This window comes from Sturnira hondurensis, unplaced genomic scaffold (genome assembly GCF_014824575.4).
Source record: "Sturnira hondurensis isolate 20B ecotype Veracruz unplaced genomic scaffold, ASM1482457v3 Scaffold0014745, whole genome shotgun sequence".
NCBI lineage: Eukaryota > Metazoa > Chordata > Mammalia > Chiroptera > Phyllostomidae > Sturnira > Sturnira hondurensis.
The window spans coordinates 3,699,650-3,716,062 of record NW_028087376.1 but is presented as its reverse complement, the minus strand read 5'-3'; the positions used below and the strand labels follow the sequence as shown (position 1 = coordinate 3,716,062).

The 16,413-nt window shown below is 42.1% G+C and overlaps 1 protein-coding gene across 1 annotated transcript in view; it reads left to right on the top strand.

Annotated features, from left to right (window-relative positions):
* Positions 1-16,413, top strand: part of PKD1L3 (polycystin 1 like 3, transient receptor potential channel interacting) — a 67,718-nt gene that overhangs the window by 38,448 nt on the left and 12,857 nt on the right. Inside the window, 5 exon segments of the mRNA XM_037063752.1 lie at positions 1,607-1,706; positions 9,211-9,351; positions 9,954-10,164; positions 10,166-10,346; positions 10,349-10,430. Of these exon segments, the coding sequence (XP_036919647.1) occupies positions 1,607-1,706; positions 9,211-9,351; positions 9,954-10,164; positions 10,166-10,346; positions 10,349-10,430 (715 nt within the window).

The window sequence follows — 16,413 nt, the reverse complement described above, 5'->3', positions numbered from 1 at the left end:
AGAGCATACCATATGTATCAGACACTAAGGCTTTCAGGACATGAAAAGTGTGATTTAGAAATTCTAAAGTTCAGAGGTTGGATTGAAAAAGGTGTCACTGTCGATGACCAGGAAGGTCAAATAAACCAAAATAATAGCAAACAAACCATACATAAAAAATATTGAAATCATAAAGCAACAGAGACCTAGGCAGCAGTCCAGGGTAACTAGCATGCCATTGGTAGGAGTGGAAATAACTAAACAATGGAAATAACTTCCACAGTTGCAAAGAAACATGGAATTTATCTATTGAAAGGTATTACCTAGTCTCAGGCATAATTAACTGAAAAAGACACGCTGAAATGGAGGATAGCAGGTCTGGGGTGGGCTGAGCTTTGACTCGACGCCTGGCAGCTCCCACGTGATGCTGGTGCTGCGTGTCCACGGGTCACACTTTGAGGGGCAGCATCCTGAACAACAAATCTAGTTCCTTTGAAGACTCAGTGCCATACAAAATACTAATATGGAGGACTATTCTAGGTCTTTAGAATAAACGAGACATTCCTAATATGGACAGACTATTATACTTGAAAGTAATCGATAATTTCCGTATGTATGATAATGGTGTAAGAATGTCCTGATTTTTAGGTGATACGGTTTTGAATGCAGCCAGTCCTGCAATGTTTCAACATACATGAATTTCAGTTACCAGGGTTTAGTGACATATCAACAGTTTCCCATCAGTAAAGTTCCAACCTCTGTTACCAGGGTACGTTAACTGTGAGTGCATGACGTACAAACTGCTGCTAGTTTTTCAGTGGAGAGTTGGGTTGGACCCACAGCTCAATGTACTTTCTACCACTTCCCACCCTAGTCTAGCCCACTGAAGGGTGACTTTGAGTCTTCATGGCAGACATGCCCAGAATTGCTGCCTCAAATCCATGAAATTCCAAAAGTAGAAGCAGAAAAGATCTCACACCCTCCTCTAGACCTCAGGCCTGGTCCACTTTGCCCAGCCCTGGGAAACCCAGCAGAGCAGAATGGACTCACCTGCAGGCAGGCCAGCCTGGGGAGGGTGGGAGGGAATCACCTGCACAGATTCTTCCCAGTGACATGGGGGGGGGGGTGCAGTATTATGGCCCTTGTCCTTTTCTCTCCTGAGGACTGGAGCACTTTCCTCCCTGGAAACTTAAGGACTGGGCAATACTTAAGTTCATACTCAGTTCTAAGATTCCATGACTTCTTTAGCAAAACTGATATTTCATACTTGGAACTTTTAAAAGTGTGGCTTCTCCAGTTGAGCTCATCACTGGTTGTCCAAAGACAGCTGTTTCTGAACAACTTATGCAAACCCTCATAAAGCATTGAATAGTTGAAGCTTTCTTAAACAAGCAGATTGAGGACTATGAGCAAAAATACAAATACTAGCTTTACTCTGACACTTGGGACACTTCCAGGTCCCCATGATTATACAAAAATAATTACGAAATTATTTAATTCTCAGTTTTCCAAAGATATGGCCAAATAATTGAAATTTATTAATACCTTCACCTTCACACAGTGACGTTGACTTTCTAGGCTCCTGTGATACATGCTCACTAGTTTCCCCTGTGATCTTCCTGTCCAGGTGATCTTCCTCTCAGTGCTTCTGTCGCTGATTTGGAACAGGGTGCCCTGCCTTAACAAGGAGAAGGAGCAGCAAACGAAGAGGATCTTGGCACTCTCAGGTAGCTCTAACTTCCAATATCTAATCAGGCAAAGTGCAGACTGTATCAGAACGGTGGGATTCTAGCCACCTCACTCGGACCAATGTGTCATTTGGAGGATCTTGTCTATCAGCTAGTTGCTCCTGCAGCCCCACCCAAGGCCAGCCACTCCTCAGCAGGAATGCCTCCCTAGATGAGGTCACCCGCTCCCCGAATTCCAGACCTCCTCCACCTCTTCCTCACATCTGAGCCCCACATGCTCACCGCCTGCCTCTGAACACGTTTCAAATGAAAGATGCCCCAAACAAGTGTTTGTCTGCCCCACAAACCCACTTCTTTACTGTATTTTCTCATCTCAGTTGAGGATCACCATTCTCGAAAAATGTCAGAGTGATCCTGAATTCCTCTCTGATGCTCAGTCAGTCACTGCGCTGAAGGGCTACCCTGTAGCCGACTGGAGCTGCTCATGCCTTGCAAGTGAGCCTTACCAGCACCATGGTGGGCAGGAAAGCAACTGGCAGAACTAACACAGCACTGTGATCACGTAAAACAGTGCGCGCCTTCTTCTTCAGTGTGATGAAGAAACGCGTGGAAATGATAAATGCCAGAACCCAGGAGAGGACTTAGCTCTCCAAAGCAAAGAGACAGTGCACCACAGAGGTGCACACGGGACTCTATGTCGGCCACCACCGATTTCCCAGGGTGGGGGATGCCCCGTTTCTTCAGAAGTTAAAGAAATTAATAAACTAACTAGAAACTGCATTTACAGTCCTCATTTCATGTCTCCATGCTCTTGAATTGCTCTTCCCTCTGCCTAAAATGACTTATTTTTTTCTTGTCCTCGTCCTTGTCCATCTGAAGAGTTCTAGCTAATACTTCAAAACAAATATCAAAGGTCACTTCCTCTGTGACACCTTCTCTGACTCCCTCAGGGAGACCCGTTCTCTCATTTTTCGGTGATTCCTCAGCACTTGGCATATACATGCTGCCAAGTATGTCATCTTCTGATTCATTCCCTCTCTTCCCACCCTCCTCCCCCCTGCCTCCTAGGCAAAGCTGGTTCAAATGTAAGAGATTGCTGAAAGAAGATTTGGCCCTCAGAAAGATATTCGACCTCATGGTAGTACATAACCTATAAATACTGTCACGATTACAGTAAAGACTAAAATGATTCTGATGTTTCAGGTCTCTGTAAATGTGGCAGGTCTGTGATCTCCACTTCCTGCCACGTGTACGAACAGAAGTGAAGAACACGAATGCTCCGTTGGTGTGTAGATAGCAGATAATTCAGCAGTTTACATCCCAGCAGGTTTGGATTGTGGAAGAGAAGGCAGTGACAGTGTCCAATGTGTAGTGTGGAGCTAGGAAAAGCCCTGGTAGTTTTTGCAGGGCTAGGCAGGTTCCTAGAAGGGATCTGAAGTTTCATCATACAGAATGAGCTGGTAATTTTAATTAGTGGGTGAGATTTCTAGACTTGCTCATTGCTATTTTTGTAGTTGAAATACATCAGTGGGCCCTGGCTGGGTAGCTCAGCTCGTTACCCAGCCAGAGCACTGTCCTGACATGCCAACGTATGTGCCCACTCAGGGCACATACTGGAATTAAGCAGCGCATGCATAAATAAGTAGAACAAAAAATCTATGTTTCCCTCTCCCTAAAAAATCAATAAATATTTTAAAAATTAAATACAATGATGCCTTTTCGTGTCATTGTTCATGGACAGATTCCATATAAGAATAATGATATATTTATTTTAAGTACTATTTTGGTGGTTTTGTAGGGTTTTCTTCAAAACCTTTACCAACTAATGGGGGACTTGAGTTGGTTGGGACTGGAGGAGTTGGTTGTAGGATTGTGATGAATTTTGGTGGGTCTTTTTTAGGCTCAATAGTATTTTTAATTCATGTCGGTAGTCTTTGGTTATATGCAGCTATGGCTACTGAACAGTATCCTCAAGTGTGAGTTCCTAATAAAACTGTCCTAGAAGCATTTCTCTCTGGTTTAATTATAGAAGTTATATTAATTTTATGTGCACTAAAAATGAGAAAGTGGAGGTGGTATTTAAGTTTAATGGGCTAGAAGATTGGGCTATTTATGATACTGGGGATTCTGGGGTTTTTTCAGTAAGGAATCTCTGGGTGTTGCTGCTTCTATAGTTTGTCCTACTTGATTTGTGGTGGTTGCTAGTTGATGCTTGCTTATTGGAATCACTGTTATTACAGAAATTATTCATAGAAACTAAGTATAACCAAGCTTAGGATCAATGTTATTAGAAAACAAGTACAATTTGGCTAGGCCTTTTTGGTTGGATGCTAGTGTAGAATCATTTATTTGGAATTGGGAGATTAATTTTGGTAAAACATTTTCTAGTCAGATTAGGTTGAGCAATAGTGATACTCGTTTTTGCCTCACTGCTAAGTTCATGAAAGGTGAGAGGTAGTATATGATAGTTGGAAATACCCAAGAAGGTTAGAGAATTTGAATAGGTTTGAAGGATAATTAATTTTAGATTTTGTGTGTAAGACTGAGTTCAAGTGCCAGAATAAAACCTGGTACAGTTACAGGTAAGGCTGATAGTTTTGGAGAATAAGGCGTTGTTATCTGTGGAATAGTTGTTGGGGTAGTATTGTTGTAAATAAAGAAACCGGCAAAGATGCTTCCAATTAAGATGATGTTTAGAGACTTCCGCCAAGATGGAGGCGTAGGTGGAAACACTGTGCCTTCCCCCACAACCAAGTTTGAATACAACAAAGGTTTGGAGAACAAAGACGCAGCCAAAGAACAGAAAATTGAACTATACGGAAGTCCGACAACAATGAACCTTCAACCAGACCAGTAAGAGGGGCGGAGCCAGCAGTGGAGCAGGGAAAGGCAAGAAAGATCCCCCAACCCCAGGCACCCAGGCAGCTCCGTGTGGGGCTGACCCAGTGAGGGCTCAGGGCAGCAGGCTGGCTGTAGTCACACATTCGCGAGCAGATAAACCAGCAAAGGAGTGAGCAGTGGGACAGACCGCGAGGCCCATGGTGGTGGCGGGAGGAAGCAGAGGGGCCCGCCATTGCTTTCCTTTGGCCCCACCCCCACATACAGCGTCACAGCCCAGTGACTGAGTGGCCCGGCCCTGGTGAACACCTAGGGCTCTGCTCCTCATACATAACAGGCACAAACAGTCCAAAATATGGTTCAAGAAGAACTCAAAGCCCCAGAGCCAATAACTCTAAGCGAACAGGAAATAGTGAACCTCTCAGATGCACAATTCAATGCACTGGTGATCAGGATGCTAACAGAACTGGTTGATTTTAGCCACAAATGAGAGGAAGATATGAAGGCTAAACTAATTGAAATGAAGGGAAATGCACAGGAAACCAATAGTGATGGAAAGGAAACTGGAACTCAAATCAATGGAGTGGACCAGAAGGAAGAACAAAACATCCAACCAGAAAGGAATGAAGAAACAAGAATTCAAAAAAATGAGGAGAGGCCTAGGAACCTCCAGGACATCTTTAAATGTTCCAACATCCAAATCATAGGGGTACCAGAAGGGGAAAAGAAACAGCCATGAGTGGAAAACTTATTTGAACAAATAATAAAGGGGAACTTCCCCAGTCTGGCAAAGGAAATAGACTTCCAGGAAATCCAGGAAGCTCAGAGAGTCCCAAAGAAAGTGGACCCAAGAAGGAACACACCAAGGCACATCATCATTACATTAGCCAAGATGAAAATGAAGGAGAGAAACCTAGAAGCAGCAAGAGATAAGGGGACAGTCACCTACAAAGGAGTACCCATCAGACCGTCAGTGGATTTCTCAAAAGAGACCTTCCAGGCAAGAAGGGGCTGGAAAGGAGTATTCCAAGTCACAAAATCCAAAGACCTACATCCAAGACTGCTCTATCCAGCCAAGCTTTCATTTAGAATGGAAGGACAGATAAAGTGCTTCTCAGATAAGATCAAATTCAAGGAGTTCATCACCAAGCCCTTATTATATGAAAAGCTAAAGGGACTTATCTAAGAAAAAGAAGATAAAAAATATGAACAGTGAAAGGACAGCAAACTCAGTTACTCACAACCCCACCTAAAACAAAAGCAAACTAAGAGGACAGCTAGATCAGGAGTGGAACCATAGAAATGAAGAACACATGGAGGGTTAGAAACAGGGGAGTGGGAGGAGGAGAAGGGGGGAGAAGGTACAGAAAATAAGTAGCATAGATGGTAGGTAAAAAATAGATAGGGGGAGGGCAAGAATAGTAGGGGAAATATAGAATCTAAAGAACTTGAGACACGTGGTTATAAACTAAAGGGGGAGAAGGGAGGGGGAGTGCAGGGTGGAGGGGAATGAAGGGGGGAATAGAACAACTGTAATGGTATAATCAATAAAATATATTTAAAAAGAAGATGTTTAATAGAATTTGTTAGGGAAGGGTTATTTTTATTAGGATTAGAATAGGAAAGTGTGGTTCTCCTAGGAGTACAAAGATGATTCAAGTACTAATGACAGCCGTTAGGGGTGTGGCAACGAGAGTAATTAGCAGGGCTCTGGCCTTGGTGCGTGACATGGTCTGGAACTGTCCCTGGAAGGAATCCTGTGAGGAATCATTCCCATGAGTGGTTGACTGCCAATAATGAGTGCAGTCATAGCGAAGGGTTATGTTTGAATAAGCCACCTATTTTTTGATACCTTGTTCATCACTTAGGCTTTGAATAATAGACACAGAACATAAGAATAGTATGGTTTTGAAGAATGGTGCAGACGTGGAGAAATGCTAGGTATGGTTAATGCTGGTGGTCACTATTAGGCTTAATTGGCTGGAGGTAGAAAAGGTGACAGTTTTTTAAATATCCTTTTGAGTAAGAGCGCAGATTGCCATGAATAATGTGGTAATGGCTCCCAGGCATAATGTTTTTTTAAAATATATTTTATTGATTATACCATTACAGTTGTTGTTCTATTCCTCCCTCCCCCCACCTGCCCCCATAAGCTTGTTTTTTTAATGGATAAAATCAGATTAGCAGGAAGATTCCTGCCAGGACTATTGTACTTGAGTGGATGGAGCAGGGCTGAGGCGGGTGTCAGCTCTGCTGTCATGAAAGGCAGTTATGGGTGACGTCCGAATTGGGCACATTTTCTGGCGGCAGCTAGGAGGCGCCCAGCCAGTGGGAAATTAGTGTTGTTTTCATTTGAGTAAAAAGATCTATTGCAGATCTCATGAGTCACAGTTAAACAAGAATCATGCCATTGACATAGTAAGTCTGATGCCTACGATGAAATGATACCCAGTTGCTTAGAGAGCAGCAGTGTTGCGTCTGTTCGACCGCGCCATCGTCCGGTTATAGGAACGGCATCATTCCCGGTCCTTCTTATCAGTCACTAGTTGAAAAAGATTGTTACTGGTGACTAAGATTATAATGAGAACTATAAAGATGTAATTTTTTAAATGGTTAATAATAGGATCTGAGTGTATATATCATGTTCAGAATTTTGCAATTGGGCATATGATGAATAATGCTACTGGTATGAATAGTATTGAGAATAGTCTAGCTTGAAGCTGAGTGTTATTTTTAGAGTTTGAATAGTTATTCAGTATTAATTTGTGATGATTATTTCTTAGCCCAAGTAGATCATTTTCACTGGGACTGAGCTAGTAAAATTGTAGTTTTTACATAAGTGAGAATACATCTTGCTTTGGTAGGTATTAGAAATGGTTGCTATGATTGGTAGGATTAGTACAAGTAGAGAAATTAGTATTGAAGCAAATAGAAACTATTACTTGTATTTGGAACTGCACTAGTTTTTGGTTCCTAAGACCAATGGATAATTCCTAGCCTTCAAAAGTTTGAAAAGGCCGTGCTGATGTATACATGGAGGTATGAATTAGCAGCTCTTGTGTACTTTTAAAAAACAATAATTTTTAGTTTCTATGATTAAATTTAAAATCTGATGTTTTCATTAAGCTATATTTACAGTACAAAGTTCCCCAAGTGATTTTAGGGTCAGTGGGTAGGAGCAGGAGAGACAGTGGGTGTGCAGTTAGGAGGGCGTTCACTCCTGCAGAGCCTGGCTTGATGTTGTCAGTGTGAAGTTTCCCTTGTTGGATCATAATTAGTATTTACGGGGAGTGTAGTAGGGTGGCGATACCACTGTTGGCTCCAGTGTAAGAGACAAATACATTAGACCATGAGAATGTCAACATAACTATGAAGAACTCACAAATAAAGTGTTGCCGTGGGGAAAGATAGATTAGTAAGACTTGCTAGGAGTTACCATGCTGCTCTCAGTGGAAGAAAGAGTCTGGCTGTGCATTCATTCATAATTTCAGTTTGCCAGGTAGAGTAGTACTGAGTGGGGAGATGAGGCTGTGTGCGATCAGCGGGGCGGTGGCTCCAATATCGCTTCATGGGTTAGAATAAGGAGGGCTGCAGTTACTAGGGCTCCGTGGCTGATGGAGTATGCGGCGGGCAACTGCAGCCTGTCTGACACAGAAGACAACTGGTTATAGTTGTCTCGGAAGGGGAGTATTGGGAAGGAGTGTGCTCTGCCGTTTGTTAGGAGGGTTAGCATTATTGTGATCCATAGCGTACCACAGCTCGTGTGGGTGGTGCAGCTGCAGAAGCAAAGGGCCAGCAACGGGACTTCTCGGTGTGCTTTCGGTGGTCATAAATGCAGGCCGTAGAGAGGCATTTTCACTGTAAATGCTACTATGCATGCTGCAAGTCATAGAAAACTATTAGATCAGAAAGTAGGCAGAGGTTGAATTCAGTATTGGAGTAGCAGGAATTTAATGAGCCTATAAGGTTTTGAATATAGATTAGTGCAATGGGGAGTGGAAGTGATCCCACTGGTGTGTGAAACAGGAAGTGAAATCCTGCATTTAGTCACCCTGATTGCCTCAGCCAGTGGTGGTAACTAGGGCTGGCCCTAGTGTGCTTCAAATAGAATGTAAAATGGGATTAGTTCTGTGGTGGCAAATGTTATGCTTTGTAATATCAAATCATGATTTGATTTGTATGATTCAATAATATCAGCATGTCCTGGAATTGTCAGACATACAGAATCTCAGGCTTCACCCTCAAGTCTACGCGCACCAAAATTGACAGGTGATTCCTATACGCATTAAAGTCTGAGAAACACCTGTAGGTCGTGTTCCCAATGTGTGTTCACTGACTGAAACTTTCTAGTCCACAATAAGTACAGAAACAGAGAGAAGGCAATTTAGACACTTTTATAGCAATTGAACAGACTTTACTTTAGGCCTGACTCTAATGTTATAGGCCCATTGTTTTAGAGGCCTCTGTTCTCATTCATTTGTCTACTAATTCATTTTTATTGTACTTTATAAAAGTATCAGTTCCTGATGGATTGGCATGTTTTTAAGCAAGTCCTTCATGATAGTTTGAGTATATCTGCTTAGCTTTTTTTTCTTTATTTCTTCAACACTTAATAGGAGGTACTCATAGTAGATACTCAACAAATGTTGATGGATAACTGCTTAATGAAATATAACATTTTTGGCCTGTATTTGAATTTTTACAGCAAAATGTTCTTCATCATTACCGGGTTCAAGAGACAAGAGGAACCCCATCTATGTAGCCCCGGCTCTGAACAGCCCAGTTAAGCGCCCAGGAAGAACCTTGAAGGAGAAAGAGCTCTTCAAGCTGACAGGAGATATCTCAGGTAAGGAGAGGCGGTGGTGGCATGCAGTTACTGCCGCGCAGTGCCCAGCAAGGACGAGGGGTAGTGAGTATGAAATGGAAAACATGGAAGGGGAATAGCATAATACATTCATCTTGAAAAATCAGAATTCCAGTGAACAAGGTGATATGATAAATGGAAGACTCCTGGAGTCTTGAGATCTAACTGTGTGCTTGAGTAAGTCACTTTCTCTATCTGCAGAATGTAATAAAAAAACATGATCCACATACTTCAGAGTGGAGCAAAAATGAATATGCTTTGAAAAATGGCTATCCTGTAAGTGCACAGTGACTGCTCGGCACAGCTAGCATTGGCATTATTGGGTTCCCTGACCCCAAGAACATAATTTGTCTTTACCGTGCCTTCCCTTCTTGTGAGCGTGGATAGCGAGGGGCATGGAAAGGGAGGAGGGGGGAGAGGTTTGGCATGGGGCTTTCGTTCTGAGAACTAAAATACAAAAATTCTGTGGGGGAGTTTATGCATCTTAAGTAAAATTGCTAACTAGTGCCAGAACAATTCTGGGAAGAAATATATAGATATACAGCCAAATGTTTTGGCTTATGCTTTTTTCTGCTTTACAATAGTACAAATCCTCTTCCTTGTCCTGCTGATGACTGCAGTCAACTCCACACAGAATGCCAGTAGATTTTACCTCCATCAAGCTCTCCGGAAGAGCTTTTCTCACCGTTTCTCAGAGATCAAACTTCTGAAGCATTTCTACCCCTGGGCCACTCACACACTCCTTCCTAACCTGTACGGGGATTACAGAGGTAAGGCCACAGTCCTGGGCCCCGCCATGCACATGTGGGGAACAATTAGTTTTCCAAACACCCCTACCATGACATGCTAGAACACCAATGAAAGGTCAGCTGGCTTTTTCAACGTGGCTGTACCCTGGTAGGCACCCCAAGAATTCCACTCCCCAGATCCCAGCTAAGCAGGTTCAAGTTTATGTCTCTTCAGTCAAGGATGATCAGGCCCATGGGTGCTGATTCCAACTGGTGAGTCTCACAAGGGGCTGGTAAATAGAAATGAGGATTTATTCACTTACAGCATGAAAAGCAGTGGGAGTGATCCCTGGGACTGGCTGCCTCCTTGTGAAGGGGGGAACCACATGTAGCTGATAAGGTTGTTGGCGAGCACAGAACCTGGAAAGCAGTGTAACCAGAAAGATCTCCACACCAGATGAGATTTGACGTATTTCCTCATGAGCGATCTTTCCCAAGTCTGTTACGTGTCTGTAACTTTCCTTGTGTGGTTATCCAGTTCAGTTCCACAAATATGTATTGAACAGCTAGTATGCTGAGAACTGTCCTAAAAGCTAATGATAAAAAGATGGATATAATATGGTCTGTATCTTCAAAGAATCTCACTATCAAGAGGATTTGGTATGCTTTGCTGTAGGTAGTGTTGGAGAAATGCTAAAAAAAATTTCTTTCCTGCCCTGGCTGGTGTGGCTCAGTGGATTGAGTGCTGGCCTGTGAACCAAAGGGTTGCTGGTTTGATTCCCAGTCAGGGCACATGCTTGGGTTGCGGACCAGGTCCTCAGTAGGGGGCTCATGAGAGGCAACCACACATTGATGTTTCTCTCCCTCTCTCTCCTTCCCTTCCCCTCTCTCTAAAAATATATTAATAAAATATTTTTAAATAAAGAAAAAATAATGGTGAAACTGCATTTTTTCCTACTAATTTAATGAGACAGTTTTTACAGTGGCTTCTTGTACTCTCATTAGGATTTGTTACTGATGGGAACTCCTTTCTCGTGGGCAATGTTCTGCTTCGCCAGACTCGCATTCCTGGTGCCCCAGTCTTTCCATCCAGAGTGTCTGCCCAAGAACAAGTGAAGCCATCTCACCCAGATCTGGAGGATACAGAGAACTATGGGGTGAACTGGAGGCCCCCTGAAACAAACACCACGGACTCAGACAGCAGTTGGCATTATCAGAATCAGGAGACACTGGGTGGCTACCCCATCCAAGGGGAGTTTGCCACTTACTCAGGCGGAGGCTACGTTGCCAGACTTGGAAGAAATTCCACTGCTGCAGTCAGGTGAGCGGGCCTGAGGCCTGAACAAGGGGGCCACGATGTCTGCTTCTGTCCATTCTTAAGACAAGGAATTAAGTACCCACTTAAGTAGTTTTGACAACTACTATAATGACTTGTGGGCACTTTTCACTTTAGCCTTTTTTTTTAAAGTTTTTATTTAGAGAGAGAGGAAGGGAGGGAGAAAGACAAGGAGAGAAATATCAATCTGTGGTTGCCTCTCACATGGGCCCCACTGGGGACCTGGCTCACAACCCAGGCATGTGCCCTGACTGGGAATCAAACCAGCAAACCTTTGGTCCACAGCCCACACCCAATCCACTGAGCTAAACCAGCCAGGGCTCATTTTAGACTTTTAAGGAAATTTAAGTTTTAAAAATTTTGTTCAGCTTCGAGCTACAGGTATATTTTAGTTTGCCAATTTGCCAAATCTCATTTCTTATCTCATCTGAAAAATGTATCAATTTCACTCCTAGCTCAGGAGAACTTGGGTAACTCCAGCTCGGGCAAACTGTACTCTCCAATCACAAGAAAAAAACACTGTCCTTCACTGAGAACCATGATTAATCCAAAATAATTCAAATGTCAAAAATAAATTTCCATACTTATAGTGTGATTTTGTATATGAATCCTGAGTCTCTATGAGTATGAAAAAGTCTAAATTAAAATAATTATCTCTTCATTTAAATGTATACCAAGAAACTAATAAGGAACAATGCCAACCAAATGACATTTCACCCCTTACAACTCTCAAAACTGAGTAACTATTAGTAAAGCATAGCCTTTAACACTTCAAACACAAGTAGTTAACATGTATATAAAATGCTACCTCAGACCGTAAATGCCAAATATATTCTTGAACGTTTAACCCTGGTGTGACTACTGTTATGAAAACTATTTTTGTAGCCCTCTAAATTGATATTCATGTTATCGCTAGCAAAAGTTTGGGCATCAGTAATTATAAAATACTGCCCAGGTAAACTAGCCTGGGAAACGGAGATCCCCACTTGGAATGCGTAACGTTGGCAACGCTGGGGTGTTTCCTCCTTTGCGGGGTTGAATGGAGAGCAGCAGCCCTGTCCCTGTCTTTGCAGAATTCTACAGCACCTTGAACAGAGCCACTGGCTAGACCATCGCACCAAAAGCCTCTTCGTGGAATTTGTGGCCTTCAATGCTAATGTGAACCTGTTCTGTGTAGTGACCCTGATTTTGGAGTCCAACAGTGTGGGTACGAAGACCTCTTCTCTCCTGCCTCTGACCTGGGTATCTCAGAAGTCCCAATTTCTTGTACCATTAGAAGACATTATTTTAATTAAAGTGATTGCACGTAATATAATTTTAAAAGTCAAATAGTTCAAGGCAAAAACTGGCAGTCCTCATTTCCCACCTCATTCTTATGTCCCAGAAGCTGCTATACCAGAAAGCTTTTCTAACTGGTTCTTTTGGAATTTAAAATCAATATGCTTATTAGCTATTTCAAGAATCTTCCATTTTAGGTAGTATGTATTTTTAATAATGATGAGGATTGAACTTTCCTACACCCATACATATCCCTAAAATGCACCTTTTCTCTTTCCTCATTTTTACAATATAGCAATATAGTTTGTTTATTTTCATTATTGCGATTTTTAAAAAGATTTTATTTCTTTTTAGAGAGGGGAAGGGTAAAAGGGAAAGAGAGAGGAACATAAATGTGCGGTTGCCTCTCCAGTGCCCCCTACTGGGGACCTGGCCCGGCAACCCAGGCATGGGCCCTGACTGGGAATCAAACTGGTGACCCTTTGGTTCACAGGCCAGTGCTCAGTCCATTGAGCCACACCAGCCATGGCCATTATTGTGATATTTTCCAAAGCTGAGCCATATATTACAATTCAGTTTCCTATCTTTCATAACTGTTTCCCCTAGTTTATAATTACTTTTTGTTTGGTTGGTTTTGCATGCATTTCATCATTGGAGATGAATCAAACTCTTTCTAGAAACAAAAATCTCGTTCTGGTCAAAAGTATCACATAACCTATCATTTTGTCCTTTTCTTAAGAGTCACCCTCCCCAGTGCCCTCCAACCTTTTGGCACAGCCAGGATTGGTTATTCTCTAGGCTTGTTCTAGAGCACGTATCCTGACTGTCACACTAGGGATTAATTTTACTTCTCATCTGCTGAATTCCTTTTCTCCTAGATCCCATGTCTTCCCCTCTTGGTTTATTTTCTCATTTTGCTGGAACATATCCTACAATAACTTTCTAGAAGGGTGCAAGAGAATTATTTGAAAACTTGCACATCCAAAAATTTTTTATCACATTTGATTGTTTGACTGAATACCATTGTTTTCCACAGAACTTTTTTTTTAAATACATATCACTTTTTTAAAAGATTTTATTTATTTATTTTTAGAGGGGAAGGGAAGGAGAGATATATCAATGTATGGTTGCCTCTCGTGAGTCTCGTGCTGGGAACTGGCCTGCATCCAAGGCATGTGCCCTGACTGGGAATCGAACCGCGATAGTGTGGTTCACAGGCCCGCACTCAATCCACTGAGCTACACCAGCCAGGGCTCCACAGAACTTTTAAAAGTGTAGTCCATTGCCTTGAACTTCTTGCACTGCTGTTAATCAGTATGACGATGTTCCCACTCCTAGGTGGTTAGAATTGTCTCTTGGTCCCCAGGGTTATGAAAGGACCTGAGTGACCCGTGGTGAATCCTTTAATCTGGAACCGTGTCCTTAGGTTTTGAGACATTTTCTTTGCATTTCTTTGTAAATTTCTCCTCGATTTTCTCTTTTTCTGATATTCCTAGAATTTTGAGGTAGGAACACCTGGACTAATCCTCTGATTTTCTTGTTTTTGCCGTTCCATCTTTTCCTTCTGATTTCTTAGAGATCACTTCAATTTCTAAACCATTTGAAATGTTCATTTTTATATTTTAATTTCCAAAAATTGTGTTTGTGCTCATATTTTTTTCATATTCTTCTGTTGTTTTATGGAATCAGTATCCTTTCAACTCTCTGAGGATACTACAGGTTCATTTTGTTTTTATCAGCTCCTTCACTTTCTCTTAATTCCTCTGAACTTTTTATTTATTTATTTAATACATAGGGTCCGGCACAAATAATGCACCTTCTTTATTACAAAATCGTAAGTATGTAATTCTGTAACATAACAGTATCACACTCAAGGATACCATATGACATTTTAAGTGAAATGTCCAGATTAAAACTATTAGTTATTACACCCATATTATACTACAGCCACACCCAAACAGACGTTACTTCTGCTGGATCCTGTATTTTGATCTCCAGTTTTCAATGTTAAAGGTTTAAACATCTGGCTGTTCTTTCATATTTAAGAGACAGTAAAAATTTAAGAATCAGCTTCAGAAGGGCCCAGTTTGCTGGTGGGAAGCTGGGAAGTGACTGAAATCCAGCACAGAGCGGAGCAATCGCCATTGCTCCCTCTCAGACCCCTGCCCCACAGACAGTGTCACAACGCAGCAACGTGGGTTGCCCCACCCCAGTGAACACCCAAGGCTCTGCCCTTCAATACGTAACAGGTGCATCAAGACAAAGAAATATGGCCCAAATGAAAGAACAGATCAAAGCTTCAGAAAAAATATAACCAAGCAATGAAGAAGTAGCCAACCTATCAGATGCACAGTTCAAAGCACTGGTGATCAGGATGCTCACAGAATTGGTTGAATTTGGTCACAAATTAGATGAAAAAATGAAGGCTTCACTAAGTGAAATAAAGGAAAATGTACAGGGAACCAACAGTAACAGGAAGGAAGCTGGGTCTCAAATCAACAGTGTAGACCAGAAGGAAGAAAGAAACATCCAATCAGAAAAGAATGAAGAAACAAGAATTCAAAAATATAAGGAGAGGCTTAGGAACCTCCAGGACATCTTTAAACATTCCAACATCCAAATTATAGGGGTACCAGAAAGGGAAAAGAAACAGCCACGAGTGGAAAACGTATTTGAACAAATAATAAAGGAGAACTTCCCCAGTCTGGCAAAGGACATAGACTTCCAGGAAATCCAGGAAGCTCAGAGAGTGCCAAAGAAGTTGGACCCAAGAAAGAACACACCAAGGCACATCATCATTACATTAGCCAAGATGAAAATGAAGGAGAGAATCCTAGAAGCAGCAAGAGATAAGGGGACAGTCACCTACAAAGGAGTACCCATCAGACTGTCAGCGGATTTCTCAAAAGAGACCTGACAGGCAAGAAGGGGCTGGAAAGAAGTATTCCAATTCATGAAAGGCAAGGACCTACATCCAGGATTGCTTTATCCAGCCAAGCTTTCATTTAGAATGGAAGGGCAGATAAAGTGCTTCTCAGATAAGGTCAAGTTCAAGGAGTTCATCATCACCAAGCCCTTATTATATGAAATGCTAAAGGGACTTATATAAGAAAAAGAAGATGAAAAATATGAACAGTGAAAGGACAGCAAACTCAGTTATCAACAACCACACCTAAAACAAAAGCAAACTAAGTGGACAGCTAGATCAGGAGCAGAGACACAGAAATGTAGATCACGTGGAGGGTTAGCAACAGGGGAGTGGAAGGAAGAGAAGGGGGGAGAAGGTATAGAGAATAAGCAGCATAAATTGTAGGTAGAAAATAGACAGGAGAAGGGTAAGAATAGTAAAGGAAATGTAGAAGCCAAAGAACTTTATCAATAAAATATATTGAAAAATGTAAAAAAAACAAAACAAAACAAATAAATGCTAATCAGCTGTGTATGCATGGAGCTTGTCAATTGGTGTGTATGACTTTTCTCTTGGGCAGTCAGTTTCCAGAGAGGGGCACCCTCCAAACTCCTGCTTTAGGCTAATCAGCCTTAGACCTCTCAGAGCCAGTTGAGGGAAGGGGACTGGAAAGGGCCTCAGCATGCAGTGTGTAAAGTTTCTCTTAATTCCCTTTTCCAGTAGACTCGCAGATGTGCCTGGTGCCTCTGAGTTCAGATTCTCTCTAGTTCATGTCACTAGGGTTGTAGAAGGCA